This window comes from Hylobates moloch, unplaced genomic scaffold, assembly GCF_009828535.3.
Source record: "Hylobates moloch isolate HMO894 unplaced genomic scaffold, HMol_V3 SCAFFOLD_4, whole genome shotgun sequence".
Taxonomy (NCBI): Eukaryota; Metazoa; Chordata; class Mammalia; order Primates; family Hylobatidae; genus Hylobates; species Hylobates moloch.
In genome coordinates, this window is record NW_026652279.1 from 22,207,186 (window position 1) to 22,223,463 (window position 16,278).

Here is a 16,278-nt window from a genome sequence, read left to right on the forward strand (position 1 = left end):
CCGCCTTGACCTCCCAAAGTGCTGGGATTACAGGCATGAGCCACCGCGCCCTGCCTGATTATAATACATTTAAATGTTAAGTCACCACCCCCAAATGAACACAGATTATATGTAACATACAGATTTGTTCACTACGTATGTAAGACCACCTTCATACATATTAATAGCTCCTTCCATAAGTTAAATATGTTTACTTGGCCAACCTCTCAATATAAATTCTTGTTGCACCCTTCCCTCTCTCAAAGTGCTTACTTTTGTTTTTTTAGCCTGAGGCTGCACGTCCTGCCTACAGGTTATAATCCCCTTCTTAAGAAATAAAGCTCTCCTTTCTAAATTTATAAACGGTGTGATTTTTAAGTTAACAGTATCTTTTGCTACTACCAAAAATGTAGGACAGGAATTTTTATTCCACGCCAACTCTTCCAGAGTCTTGAAGTCTTCCTGCAGGGTAGATTGTTAATGAACAATTATAGAAAAAAATGAATGAATGAATTAACGAATTAATAAGTGGATGAATGACGAATGAACCAACAATGAATGAATGTAGAGAAAGCCTCAAGGGGGCCCGGGGGCACGCTGTGCTGCAGGGCATGCCCACCAGGTGGCGATGCCAGCGGCGGGCGGACCTGGCCAGACTGGCCGCGCCGCTCTTGCCGTGGGTGCCGACGGCAGCGCCGGGACGGACGTGGGGGGTAGGGCGAGTCATATGATCCGCTCGGCTTCCTGGGTCTGGCTGCTGCCGCCCGCCGGTGTCCGCCCGTGTCGCGCCGGGGCACCAAGGAGCCGTTGGGGGGTCCGGGCGGAGGCCCGCTAGTGTGGAAGTCGTCGACGCCGCCGCTCTTCCGTCCTTCCGTCCGTTCTCGTTCCCAGCCGCCATCATGCTGGCGCTCATCTCCCGCCTGCTGGACTGGTTCCGTTCACTCTTCTGGAAGGAGGAGATGGAGCTGACGCTCGTGGGGCTGCAGTACTCGGGCAAGACCACCTTCGTCAATGTCATCGCGGTGAGCGCCCGCCCACTCACTCACCCGGGGCTCCGCAGCCGGGAGTCCGGCCCGGCGCCTGTCGAAGGCCTGAGTTGGGGCTCCCCTCGGCGCGATGGGACTGATGGCGGGGGGCGTGCGAAGCTGGGCCTGTCATCTCCCGAGGGCCAGGATTTGGAATTTCCCGCGTGTTGGCGGCGCGGGGAGTAGCACTGAGATCAGTAGCGGAAGGGTTAAGTCAGTGTAGACATTTTCCAAGGGCTGTGTCCTCAACGCCGCGGGGGCTCGGAAAGAGTTAAATTGAGCTCGTCACATTTTTAAAGCGCTTGGGGATTGGGGTTTCCTTTGGGTTTGCCCAGTAGGGGCAGCCAAAGAGTTAAGTCCAGTTTGTCACTTTCCCAAAGGGTGGGATTTGACAAATCCGTCAGCCGTATGAGAAAGCGTAAGCATTAAGAGCCTCTCTTAAGTTGCCACTTTGGACCAATAGCCCCATTGTGAAAACGGGAGACCAGTGTGGGCGCCTTCCTGAATTCTGTGGGCAGCTCGTCCCATCTAATTCAGTTACTTGTTTTCACCCGTCCCCCAGGCGCGGAGACCAAGCTGATTGCTGAGCTCCAGCTAGCCCGCAATACGTAGTATTTATTAAGCTAAGAGTTCATTGTTTTAAGCGAGTGGGTAAAATGGATCTGCAGTCAGCGTAAAGTTAACTACCCTGCGAAAGAGGAGTTGGTCTTTAAATGGTGTTTTTCACTTGAAGAGAAAAGAAGGTACTGGGCAGGAACCAGGCTTAGCAGGCCCAGGGAATGGGTGGAAGGAAAATTGCACTGAGGACTTACATAGAATGTGGTGTTTGTTCAGCAATGATTGAGTAGAAAGGTGATTATTTCGTTTTGCTTGTTTGGTTGGTTGGGAAATAAATAGGAGTGAAAGATTTCTCCTCGATCTTTATTTAAAGCCCAAGAGTTGCTGTGACTCAGTTTTAGCTGGTAGTGCTTGTACACGCCAGGGGAGTTTTAGAACTGTTCTGAAGAGAGATGGCAGCAGTTCTTCCACCTTTTCGATGACTGTTGAAATCCTGAAGACTAGCTGTCCGACTGGTTAGGTTACACAAGAATGATTCAAACACAGACAGCTTTCATGTTTGAGAAAATAGGTAACTTGTGATTCTTAGTCCTTGCAGTAATAAAGCAACAGGAGGGAGTAAGTCTTGGAGAAAAAGAGATTAGCAGAAACCCCAACGTCCTTTGAAGAATGATGTGTATAAGGAATATTTACCTGCTTGTTCGGCTCCTTTTCTAATATTGTTATTATTAATTTTTTTTTTTTTTTTTTTGAGACAGAGTCTCGCTTTGTCCCCCAGGCTGGAGTGCAGTGGCGAGATCTCAGCTCACTGCAACCTCCACCTCCCAGGTTCAAGCGATTTTCCTGCCTCCACCTACTGAGTAGCTGGGATTACAGACGTCCTCCACCACGCCCGGCTAATTACTTTTAGTGGAGACGGGTTTTGCTTTGTTGCTCAGGCTGGTCTCAAACTCCTGACCTCCTGCGATCCGCCCGACTCGGCCTCTTAAAGTGCTGGGATTACAGGCGCGAGCCGCTGCGCCTGGCCTCCTATCGTAATATTATGATTTTTTGCGCTTGGACTATCTTTCCACAGGAATAGAAGAGTGGAATGTGTATCTAATACCACTAATTTTGTTTTTTTTTTTTTTCTGGTAGAGACAAGATCTTTCTATGTTGCCCAGGTCAGCCTTGAACTCCTGGGCTCAAGCGAGTCTCCTGCCTTGGCCTCCCAAAGTGCTGGCATTACAGTCATGAGCCACCATTCCTGGCCTAATACCACTAAAATTAATGAGGAAAGATGAACTTCGGGTTACATATTTATATTAGAATTTTTTTTTTTTTTTTTTTTTTTTTTTTTTGAAGACAGAGTCTTGCGCTTTTACCCAGACTGGAGTGCAGTGGTGCAGTCGTAGCTCACTGCAGCCTTCAACTCCTGGGCTCATGTGATCTTCCCTGTCTCAGCCTCCCAGGTAGCTGGGACTACAGGCATGTGCCACCACCATGGCTCGCTATTTATTTTTATTATTACTATTTTTTTAATAAAGTTGGGCTCTTGCTGTGTTGCCAGGGCTGATCTTGAACTCCTGGCCTCAAGCAGTCTTCCTGCCTTGGCCTCCCAGCATACTGGGATTAGAAGCCCGCTAAAACTTTTATATAATATGGAAAAGATGAGGCATAAGCTTGAGTGAAGTTGAGCTCAGTTAACTGTAAATTTTCTCATATCCCCTCGAGATGAGAATTGGAGTCATCTTGTAAATCTTGTTCCTTTGACAACATTGAATTAATGTATCATGTAGATAGGTGTATTAATACAGCCAGTTGTATTTGTTGCAGTTGTTATGCATGGGAACTCTGAGCAAATCTTTGGGAAACTTCTTGCTGATTTTCATGCTTCTGTTTTCAGTAGACAGTGTAGCTTAATGAGCATGACCTTTGAAGTCAGACAACCCTGGATTTGAAATCTGGCTCTGCCGCTTAGCAGCCTTATATCCTCTTTGAGTCCTTACTTCCCCATCTATTAAGTGGAGGTAATGATATGTTTCTTACAGAGTTGCTCTAGGGATTACATGACATGAAAGATGTTAAGTGGCTAGCACTCATATCGGCCCACAGAAGGGGATAGGTAAATGGTAACTGTTGTTATTATTTGTAATTGGGCGTACCTGTTTAATGCAGGAACAATGGCTTGAAAAATACTGAGAAGAGACTCAACTGGTATCATTTTCTACTTTGAATCATTGTATCTATCCAGATGTGGGCTGCAGTAGTGGATTTATGGATTGGGGAAGGTAATCGCATCATGTGTTCCCTCTACCCCCCCCCCCGCCACCATTAGATTATTATGTTTAACAACGACAAAACTTCTGCAAAGCTGTTGAAGTCAAAGTGAACCAGTGGCTCCACTATTATCTCTTTTTTTTTTTTTTGATGGAGTCCCACTCTGTTGCCCAGGCTGGAGTGCATTGGCGTGTGATCTTGGCTCACTGCAACCTCTGTCTCCTGGGTTCAAGCTATTCTTGTGCCTCAGCCTCCTGAGTAGCTGGGACTACAGGCGACTGCCACCATGCCCAGCTAATTTTTGTATTTTTAGTAGAGATGGGGTTTCACCATGTTGGGCAGGCTGTTCTCGAACTCCCGGTCTCAAGTAATGTGCCTGCCTTGGTCTCCAAAGTGCTGGGATTACAGGCGTGAGCCACTGTGCCCAGCCCACTGTTATCATTAGACTATTCTTTTTAAAATGGTAATGGTGTGGGTAGCTTCAGTTAAAAAAAAAAGTCACAAAGATAAGGTGATGGATGTGTTAATTAGCTTGGTTTAGTCATTCCACACTGTAAACATGTATCAGAACATCTCGCTGTACTCCATAAATGTATACAATTATGATTTGTCAATTAAAAGTAATACTAATTTAAAAAAGAAAAAAGACATCTGGGCTGTAATTGGCTGTGGCTTTTAAGATGCTGGAAAGAGGACCTCAGTAAATTTCATACTTTTTTTTTTTTTAACCTCAAGGCTCTAACGTAACCCCTGATTCTTATAGAATACATTAAGGATGTAGTGATTAAAATCCAAGGTAGTGATTAAAGATGATTTTACAGATTTTTAGGTAGAAACGAGTCCAAAATAGTAAGTTTAGCCTTTTAAAAAGTCAGCTGCACTTTTTGTATTGTATATAAAATGTTTGCTTTATAGAATCAGAAATACAGATGTATTGAGTACTATGTGTCACTCTAGAAAGTTGACCATTTATTTATTCAAATTTAAGAAGCAACTTCTCAGGTTTGAAAAGCTTCAGCTGAAGCCAATTTTCTTTTTGTAAAAATCAACATTTTGTAAACAAATTAAAATGTCACTACATGTGCCTTAAACATTAAGGAAGATTTGATAGATGTCATTTAACTTACTCAAAAGGTTCATGAAGCTGAATTACTATTACATGTAAGGTTTGGTTTGAGTCTAAAAGATAATGCAGCTTAGTTGCAGAATGCCCAGACTTAAAATGCCTTTCCTTAGGAATTTAAAACTGAAATGATACCTAATTTAATCCAATTTTATGTAGAGACACTTGATATACATAGTGTTCTCTTTTGTTTTGAACATTATAAAAAAGAAACACCCTAGTCTTTACTTTTCTGACTAGTGTCAGGGAATGAAGTATTTTCCATTGCTAACTGTTCTGGCAGTTATTGTACAATAAGTCATGTGCCTATGTGTGTAATGTATATTGAGTAATCTTTATTTTTAACTGGGCTCCTAGATATGTTACAGTTATTAAAAAATATCTAATAGGATTTACCAAAATAATACAGGATAAATCTTATGGACATTGTGTATTTTTTAAATGGAAGTATAAAAATTTGTCTACACTTTTGCACATTGTTGATACCTGAAAGGTTAATCCAAGGAAAAGTTTATTACTGCTGAGAATTAGGAAAAGAAGATATTTGGGAAGACTGTAGAAATATGAACCTGGAATCATTTTTTAAAGAGTTTGTAGAAACCTTAATTAAGTAGTCTAATTTTACCCTCATTTTTTAGATGTGGCTAGCAGATCCAGTGAGGTTACGTGGAATTCCTGAGGCAACAAAGCTAATTAGTAGCAGAGATAGAATTAGAGTCTGGGGCCAGTGTACTTTCTACTTTTCCCACCTCTTTAGATCCAGCTGAGGTTAGAACCATAGAACTGTGGACTGGGAGATCTTAATCCATTAAACATCTTTTTTGTATTTAATTTAACTTAAAAAATCAGCTGCACTTTTTGTATTGTATATAAAATGTTTGCTTTATAGAATCAGAAATACAGACATAATTATGAGTACTATGTGTCACTCTAGAGATAGCATTTTAAATCCAGGCATCTTAACCATATTGACTAACATTTGAGGACTATATATTTATCTATGAACATGAATTAGGAGAAGGAATGGTAATCTATAGAAAGTAAGAGTGGAATATTATGTTTGGATATTTAAATAACTGGCTAACAGGCATTATTGTGTTGTTGAACTACCTTTAATATCTTTATTTTATTTTATTTTATTTATTTATTTATTTTTTTTTTGAGACGGAGTCTCGCTCTCTCACCCAGGCTGGAGTGCAGTGGCGCGATCTCGGCTCACTGCAAGCTCCGCCTCCCGGGTTCACGCCATTCTCCTGCCTCAGCCTCTCCGAGTAGCTGGGACTACAGGCGCCCGCCACCACGCCCGGCTAATTTTTTGTATTTTTAGTAGAGACGGGGTTTCACCGTGGTCTTGATCTCCTGACCTCGTGATCCACCCGCCTCGGCCTCCCAAAGTGCTAGGATTACAAGCGTGAGCCACCGTGCCCGGCCCCTTTAATATCTTTAAAAAGCAGAGGGAGATCAAGACCATCCTGCTAACGTGGTGAAACCCCGTCTCTACTAAAAATACAAAAAATTAGCTGGGCGTGGTGGCGGGCGCCTGTAGTCCCAGCTACTCGGGAGGCTGAGGTAGGAGAATGGCGTGAACCTGGGAGGTGGAGCTTGCAGTGAGCCGAGATTGCGCCACTGCACTCCAGCCTGGGCGACAGAGCGAGACTTCGTCTCTTAAAAAAAAAAAAAGCAGAGGGCCGGGCGCAATGGCTCACGCCTGTAATCCCAGCACTTTGGGAGGCTGAGGTGGCTGGATCATGAGGTCAGGAATTTGAGACCAGCCTGACCAACATGGTGAAACCCCATGTGTACTAAAAATACAAAAATTAACCTGGCATTACTCAGGAGGCTGAGGCAGGAGAATTGCTTGAACCTGGGAAGTGGAGGTTGCGTTGAGCTGAAATTGGGCTACTGCACTCCAGCGTGGGCAACAGAGTGAAAATCTGTCTCAAAAAAAAAAAAAGCAGAAATAATTTTGTATTTGATTGCATTGCTTATTATTTAATTTCTTTGGAGATAAGAATGGCAAAAACCATTTTTAAAGAAAATGGGCTGTGGTTCAAGTCTAGATGTTTTACACATATGAAAATTCACTGGAGAAGCTAGTCTTCCAATAAGGTGGTCTTCAAGTATAGATTCTGAGTTGTGGAAAATGAGGCATCTTACAAAGGAGCATCTCTACCTTCCATAAAGTTTCTACCCTTCATCCCCTCTCCAATTATTTGTTTTTCCTTGCAGACCAAGAATCTTGAAAGCCAAATGTTCTCATTAAGAAGCTGTTAGAGTGCAATAATGCGTTCTAAATGACTGTCTTAGAAGATATTTCACAAGTTAATGGATTTTTTAAGTTTTTCAAAGATATAGTAAGTGGTTATTGAACATGGATATAAAATACATTGAACCTATAAAAAAGTTACTCAAATATTATTAAAAAAATTTTTTTCTGAAATTTTTTTGTGTTATCGAAACAATACAGGCTCATTAGCAGAGATGTGAAAAGAGTAGTATAAGTTAGAAGAAGCCACTTACTTCTACCATCTAAGATTAACTACCGTCAACATTAAAAGCATTTCGTTTTTGTCTTCTTAATGTGTATATCCAGATGTCTTTTAAAAAGTTCTGAGATAATATTACTTATAATGCTTTATATTCTGGTTTGTTACAGTGTATGCATTTTTCTATCTAAAACATTTTTCATGTCTTCATAGTTTATTTTATTGTGGTATGTCTTGTAGATATACCATAACATATTTGGTAATTCCCTCATTGGACGTTTGAGCGATTTCCTATGTTTTCCTTTTGTAATCAATTTGATCTGCATTTCCTGAGGATGTGTTCCAGAGTTGGTATTTCTGGGTCAAAAACGCATTTTATGTCATATGGCCAAATTGCTTTCCAGAAAGTGTACACTCCCACTGAGAAGGTCTGAACAGTTTTTTTTTTTTTTTTTTTTTTTAGATAGAGTCTCGCTCTTGTTGCCCAGGCTGGAGTGCAGTGGCACGATCTTGGCACACTGCAACCTCCACCTCCCAGGTTCAAGCAATTCTCCTGCCTCAGCTTCCTGAGTAGCTGGGATTACAGGCGTTTGCCACCTCACCCAGCTAATACTGAACAGATTTCATATATAAAGTTGGACTTTGGTTAAGCACTTTGTCCTCTGGTATTTTTTAGGACAAACATAGTTTTGTTGATGAAGTAGAGTGGTATTTTAAAATTATCCTATTAGATACTGCTCTGTTTGTGTTTAATATATTTTAAGAGTTCCTTTTTATATTTCAGCAACTGCCAAGACTGATAACTATAGAGAACATAATTCTTTCTGAGACAAGTTCTTGCTCTGTTGCCCATGCTGGAGTGTAGTGGCATGATCATGGCTTATTGCAGCCTCCACCTCCTGGGCTCTGGCTCAAGAGATCCTCCCACCTTAGCCTCCGAAGTAGTAGGGACCACAGGCATATGTCACTACACCTGGCTAATTTTTTAAAAAAAGATTTTTGCTGCTGGGTGTGGTGGTTCACACCTGTAATTTCAGCATTTAGGGAGGCAGAGGCAGGAGGATTACTTGAGGCCAGGAGTTGAAGACCAGCCTGGGCAACATAGTGAGGTCACGTTCTCCACATTCTCTCTCTCTCTTTTTTTTTTCAGACGGAGTCTTGCTCTGTCACCCAGGCTGTAGTATAGTGGCATGATCTTGGCTCACTGCAACGTCTGCCTCCTGGGTTCAAGTGATTCTCCTGCCTCAGCCTCCCAAGTTGCTGGGACTGCAGGCACGTGCCACCTCACCCAGCTAGTTTTTGTATTTTTAGTAGAGACAGGGTTTCACCGTGTTGGCAAGGCTGGCCTCGAACTCCTGACCTCAGGTGATCTGCCTGCCTTGGCCTCCCAAAGTACTGGGATTATAGGTGTGCCTACCTTGGCCTCCCAAAGTACTGGGATTATAGGCGTGAGCCACTGCACCTGACCAAGGCCATATTCTCTTAAAAAAAGATTGTTTTTTTTTGTAGAGACTGGATCTCACTATGTTGCCCAGGCCGGTCCCGGAACTCCTGGGCTCAAGAGATTCTCCTAGGCCAGGCACGGTGGCTCATGCCTGTAATCCCAGCACTTTGGGAGGCCGAGGCGGGCGAATCATGAGGTCGGGAGATCGAGACCATCCTGGCTAACACGGTGAAACCCCGTCTCTACTAAAAATACAAAAAAAAAGAGCTGGATGTGGTGACGGGCGCCTGTAGTCCCAGCTACTCGGGATGCTGAGGCAGGAGAATGGCGTGAACCCAGGAGGCAGAGCTTGCAGTGAGCCAAGATTGCACCACTGCGCTCCAGCCTGGGTGACAGAGCGAGACTCTGTCTCAAAAAAAAGATTCTCCTGCCTCAGCCTCCCAAAGTGCTGAGATTACAGGCAGGAGCCACCACGCCTGCCCGAGAACATAGTTCTTTTTTGTTGACCTTCCAAGGCAAGCCATGTAAATATAAATACAGCTCATCCCCTTTACTTATCATGCCGCTATTTTGTTTTAGAAGTATTGGTAGATTGCGCCGGGCGTGGTGGCTCACGCCTGTAATCCCAGCACTTTGGGAGGCTGAGGCGGTCAGATCATGAGGTCAGGAGATCGAGACCATCCTGGCTAACACGGTGAAACCCTGTCTCTACTAAAAATACAAAAAATTAGCCGGGCGTCGTGGCGGGCGTCTGTAGTCCCAGCTACTCGGGAGGCTGAGGCAGGAGAATGGCGTGAACCCAGGAGGCGGAGCTTGCAGTGAGCAGAGATTGCGCCACTGCACTCCAGCCTGGGCGACAGAGCGAGACTCTGTCTCAAAAAAAAAAGAAGTATTGGTAGATTGCATATTCCATAACCCTGATATATTTCAGTATAATCCTTACCTAATCTTGGACCTATTATGGTGGGATGCTGCTTGCTTGCATGGGTTTTCTTTCTTTCTTTTTTTTTTGGTGGGGGGGGATGGAATCTTGCTCTGTTGCCCAGGCTGAAGGGCAGTGGTGTGATCTCGGCTGACTAACCTCTGCCTCCTGGGTTCAGGTGATTCTCCTGCCTTAGCCTCTCTCCAGTAGCTGGGATTACAGGCGTGTGCCACCACACCTGGCTAATTTTTTGTATTTTTAGTAGAGATGGGGTTTCGCTATGTTGGCCAGGTGGGTCTTGAACTTCTGACCTCAAGTGATCTGCCTGCCTCAGCCCAGGCATGAGCCACCACACCCAGCCTATTAACCTATATTCTTACTTCAGTATGCAAAATGTAGCATAATGTTAAGAATGAGGTTGCTTAAAATCTAGGTTAGACACATTGTTAGGCCTGCCTTTTCTTCACTCTTTTCTTTTTCTTTCTTTCTTTTTTTTTTTTGAGACGGAGTCTCACTCTGTCATCCACGCTGGGAGTGCAGTGGCACAGGGGTTCAAGTGATTCTCCTGCCTCAGCCTCACGAGTAGCTAGGACTACAGGCACCCGCTACCACGCCCAGCTAATTTTTGTATTTTTAGTAGAGATGAGGTTTCACCATGTGGGCCAGGCTGGTCTCAATTTCCTGTGATCCATCCGCCTTAACTTCCCAAAGTGCTGGGATTACAGGTGTGAGCACTGTGTCCGGCCACTATTTTCTTGAAAGCTGATTTTGTCCGGAGAATGTTTTAATGCCAATACATGGACTTCATCATTTGTAAATAGTTCTTATCAGAGGAAAATCTAGGAAAAGAAAAGAAACCTACATTTCTCTCCTTCATAATTTAGCTATTTTGTTTCTAGCTTTTGGCTTTCTTATTTCGATCTTATCTCAAAAAAAAAAAAATAAATTTTTTTTTTTTTTTTTTTTTTGAGACAGAGTCTCACTCTGTCACCCAGGCTGGAGTGCAATGGCGCGATGTCGGCTCACTGCAATCTCCGCCTCCTGAGTTCAAGCGATTCTCCTGCCTCAGCCTCTTGAGTAGCTGGGATTACAGGCGCATGCCACCATGCCCAGATAATTTTTGTATTTTTAGTAGAGGTGGGGTTTCACGATGTTGGCCACACTGGTCTCGAACTCCTGACCTCAGGTGATCCACCCACCTCGGCCTCCCAAAGTGTTGGGATTACAGGCGTGAGCCACTGCACCCAGCCTACCCGTTTCTTAAAAATATTAAATCGGCGTTACAGGTTTTCATTAACCTTTATATGAATATTTTGGTTACTGCCATTATTTTCTACTCTTAAGTGACTGAAATGTTTAACTTTGGTTTTTGTAATTTTTTTCAGAGTTCCAGTAATTTCAGAAATGAAATGATTTGACTAGTTTTAACCTTTGAATTTTTCTGTCATCCTTTCCTTTTTTTGAGGCAGGGTCTCACCCTGTCGCCCAGGCTGGAGTAAAGTGGCATAATCATGGCTCACTGCTGCCTCAACCTCTTGGGTTCAAGCAGTCCTCTGCCTCAGCTTCCTGAGTAGCTGGGGCTACAGGCATGTGCCGTCATGCCCAGCAAATTAAAAAAATTTGTTTTTTTGTAGAGATGGAATCTTGCTGTGTTGACCCAGGTTGATCTTGAACTCCTGGGCTTAAGTTTTCCTCCTTCTTTGGCCTCCCAGTGTTGGGAGTACAGGCATGAGCCACTGTGCATAAGTCCTACCATCCTTTCTGTAGTAGATATTGTCCTAAGTTAGGATTGATCATGTTCCCTATCATTATTATTATTATTATTTTTGAGACAGAGTCTTACTCTGTCTCCCAGGCTGGAGTGCAGTGGCGCGATCTCGGCTCACTGCAACCTCCGCCTCCCTGGTTCAAGCGATTCTCCTGCCTCAGCCTCAGGCTCCCCCCACCAGGCCCGGCTAATTTTTTTGTATTTTTAGTAGAGATAGGGTTTCACTATGTTGGTCAGGCTGGCCTTGAACTCCTCGCTTTAGGTGATCCACCAGTCTCGGCCTCCCAAAGTGCTGGGATTACAGGCGTGAGCCACTGCGCCAGGCCCTTGTCGTTATTTTTAACCATCAGAAATTATCTTGTTCTCTTGTTTCTAATAGTCCTTGTCCCTTTTCACAGAGGCAAGGCTTTATCATATTTTACAATGCTGTACCCCAGTGCTAAGAACAGTCCCTGCCACATGACAAGCTCTTTAAATACTGAATAAATGAATGAATGAATGAATGATAACAGCAAAGTATATCTACTCTATGCATGCTTAAACTGTGTGCAAGGCATTGTGATAGATAACTGATAAATGTACCAGACAAGGTCATTTATGGTAGGGTATGTGCCATGTATAGGAGAGGAATATTAAGTGCCTTAAGATTGATACAAAATGCTATTGGAATTCTTCCCCGACCCACCCCATTAAGACATTGGAGGAGTTTTATTTAGTAAGGCTGTTTGCTGAATTTTGGTTGGACAGTAGCAGGAATGGCTTTTGAGCTGAGTTGTAAGAGTAGAGGAATTTCATTTATTCAACAAATATGTCAAGCAGTGTTTTGGGCAGCATAAATATAATGGGGAGCAAAGCAGACAATGTTCTTGCCCTTGTGGAACTTCCGGTATCATGTAGGGAAAAAGGGATATTCAAGCAGGAACAGTGGGAAAAGCAAAGGCACAGCTGAGGGAAATAAATTTTTTTTGTTGGATTAGGCATAACCTTAGTGAAGGAAAAAGAAACAAAGGCTGCAAAAGTAGATTCAGTCAGCTCCCACAGGGCCTTGAGTGAGTGTGACATTAGGCATGGAGAGCCACTGAAGGTTTTTATTTAGAGGAATAAGATAAGACCGGTGTTTCCGAAGGATTAATTTAGCAGCAGTGTAGAGACCATCCACAAGGAAACTGGTTACAAGGTTATTACAGAGGTCTGGTTGAGAGACATTGGGGGAGACAGTTGGGGAGGAGGGGAAAGGTATACATTATTATGGAAGTAGGATGAGTACAAATTAGCAATTAAGTCAGAGGTACAGGACAAAGGGGAATTTGCCAAGTCCCTTTTAAGGATTTGATTGAATGGTGGGGAATAAGGTTGTACCATCAGCAAACAGCAGTTATAGGGTGGGGAAGAAAGAATGGGTTTAGAAGAAAAAGGGATGATTTGAGTATAAATTGTATTGTAGGCTGGGCGTGGTGGCTCATGCCAGTAACCCCAGCACTTTGGGAGGCTGAGAAGGGTGTGGATCGTTTGAGCCCAGGAGTTCAAGGCCAGCTTGGGCAACAGTGAAACTGGTCTCTACAAAAAATAAAAAAATAAAAAAAATTAGCTAGATGTGCTGCTGTGTGTCTGTGGTCCTAGGTACTGGGGAGGCTGAGGTAGTAAGGGGATGGCTTGAGTCCAGGAAGCTGCAGTGAGCCATGATGGTGCCACTGCATTCCAGCCTGGGTGACAGAGACCAGGTCTCCCCTGCACTGCATACCACACCCCACCCCCCTGGAAAAAAAAGTGTTACATAATGATATAAAGGGATTGCTGGATGGAAATGACAGGCTATGAATGCTACTTAAATGTAGTTTAAGTTCAGTGGCACAAAAACTGAGAATTAACATTTCATCCAATTCCTAATTTTGTCTTCAGGAGTAGTAAGAGATATAGGAAGTAGTTGAGATCCATTCCTAGTTTCTCTTCTAAAGAGTGAGTTGTAGGATCTTTTATTTCTACTGATTGCTGTCACTTACCGTACCCTGCTGATTACTCCTTTTGCCAATGTTTTGGACACAAGGACTAGGCAGAATGTTCTCCACTCCTCAGGATTGCTTTTGGGCTATCTTGATTTATTTGTGGTATTTATGTACATTAATCTGTGGCCAGAATGCAGTCTGCCCAGAAGAGGTCTTTAATAGCTGGGATGAAGGCTGTATATTCAGAGTGGGTCAAATTCATTTGCAGGCTGGGAAGCCTTTGCTGTCTAATTCGAAGAGTAATTTTTCTATTTCTGGAAAGTGCCTGGCTTAGGTTTGTATAGTGACTTTCTAATGAAGAGAAAATTTTCTAGGTGTGATTTGTGTGCTTTAAACCTAAAGGATATTTGATTTATTGACATTTAAGTTGGGATTTTTCTTTGGTGCCTGGTAAACATGTAGATAGTGTTAGAATATCATTTTTCTTCTACTCAGATTACAGTACTGATCATTTTACTGTGTGGTTGAAAAGACAAAGTGTGATCCTTGGTCCTCATAGCCCAGTTAGGTTCTTTGATATCTGCTTAGAGACTCATTTAGAGCAGTCTGATAATGGATTTGTAGTGCTTACAGATAGCAGTTCATTTTGGAACATGTGGACATTACCATAAAACAAGTTGGGAAATGGCTGTTGCACCTTCACTATGTCATTCTTTTTGTTGAGATGGAGTCTGGCTCTGTCTCTCAGGATGGAGCGCAGTGGCGTGATCTCAGCTCACTGCAACCTCCACCTCCCAGGTGCATGCGATTTCATGCCTTCACCTCCCAGAGTAGCTGGGACTGCCGGCATGCACCACCACGCCTGGCTAATCTTTGTATTTTTGGTAGAGACGGGGTTTTGCCATGTTGGCCAGGCTGGTTTCAAACTCTTGACCTCAGGTGGTCTGCCCACCTCAGCCTCCCAAAGTGTTGGGATTACAACCATGAGCCACCACGCCTGGCCTACTATGTTATTCTTTAGGCTAGTTAACATAGAGTTAGTTCCTAGACATCCTATTTTGTGTAATCATCCTTTCCTCCCATTTCCAATACAAAGAACATTCAATAAAAATTATTTGATTTAATTAATGAAACACATCTGATCTTTTTTTTTTTTTGAGACAGTCTCACTCTGTTGCTCAGACTGGAGTGCACTGGTGCAGTCTTGGCTCAACTGCGGCCTCTGCCTTCTGGGTTCAAGTAATTCTCTGCCTCAGCCTCCCTAAGTTCTGAGATTGCAGGTGTGAGCCATTGTGCCTGGCTCACTTAATTATTACTATTATTATTATTTTTTTGAGACGGATTCTCACTCTGTCGCCCAGGCTGGAGTGCAGTGGTGCAGTCTCGGCCCACTGCAACCTCCACCTCCCAGGTTCAAACGATTCTCCTGCCTCAGCCTCCCAAGTAGCTGAGATTACAGTGCATGCCACCATGCTCAGCTAATTTTTGCATTTTTAGTAGAGACAGAGTTTCACCATATTGTCCAGGCTGGTCTGAAACTCCTGACGCTGTGATCTGCCTGCCTCAGCCTCCCAAAGTGTCAGGATTACAGGCGTGAGCCACCATGCCCGGCCTATTACTATTATTATTATTATTTTGAGACAGGGTCTCGCTCTGTCGCCCAGGCTGGAGTGCAGTGGCGCAATGTTGGCTCACTGCAACCTCCGCCTCCCAGGTTCACGCGATTCTCCTGTCTCAGCCTCTCGAGTAGCTGGGATTATAGGTGCACGCTGCCCCGCATGGCTAATTTTTTTGTGTTTTAGTAGAGGCGGGGTTTCACCGTGTTGCCCAGGCTGATGTCAAACTCTTGAGCTCAGGCAATCCACCCGCCTCAGCCTCCCAAAGTGCTGGGATTACAGGCATGAGCCATCATGCCTGGCGTATTATTATTATTATTATTATTACATATATTTTTGAGATGGGGTCTTGTTCTGTTGCATAAGCTGGAGTGTAGGGGCGTGATCTTGGCTCACTGCAACCTCTGCCTCCTGGATTCAAGTGAACTTGATTATTTTATAAAATGTTTTCACATAAGACATTATATTATTCTTTTGGCCCCTTGTTTTAAGTAGACATTTATTGATTTATGTAAGATAAAGATTAAGTGACACAGTTAATTGTCATTTGGGTCTGAAATTCAATTCTAATTCAGCCTGAAGTGTCCTGTTCCATAAAACAGATGAGTTATGAGGAATCTGGGTTCCATTTTTACAAATCCTTTAGGGTCTTGCTTTGACTTCTGATAAATCTAATTCTTCTGCCTCCTGTCACTGAAATTAGTTTGGAAACTGGGCATGACTTTATGGTGTTCCATGTGCATTTTTTGCTTTCTTTGGCTCTTTGTGCCAATTGTTTTAAGTCTACTCTACTGGCTATTTAGTACTACCCTATGTTATCTTTCCTAGGAACACTTACAAATTTTGGTATTTATTCTGGCAGGATTTGGAAAGGGGATTTAAATTAGCTAGTGAAAATTACAGCAGAATGGCTGTGGGCAGAAAGATAGAGGAAGTAGGCCTTTGAAGTAAATGTTAGATTGTGGTAATGATGGAGAATGAGATGCCCAAGATATCAGTTGATTTTCTTTGCCTACGATACTTGTTTTTGTCTGCTAGTACTCCTTTCCCCCTAGATGGCACTGTCTTACGCATCTTTCAGGTCCCAGGTCTGTAAAACTTTGCCCTAATTCTTCTCCTCACAGCATTTGATCAAAATTATATTTATTTGTGCAA

General features: G+C 43.3%; 1 protein-coding gene across 1 annotated transcript in view; it reads left to right on the forward strand.

Annotated features, from left to right (window-relative positions):
- Positions 1-706: 706 nt before the first annotated feature.
- The window catches only part of ARL8B (ADP ribosylation factor like GTPase 8B), a 60,539-nt gene continuing 44,967 nt past the window's right edge, over positions 707-16,278 (forward strand). The window contains 2 exon segments of the mRNA XM_032149555.2: positions 707-826; positions 828-1,001. Of these exon segments, the coding sequence (XP_032005446.1) occupies positions 707-826; positions 828-1,001 (294 nt within the window).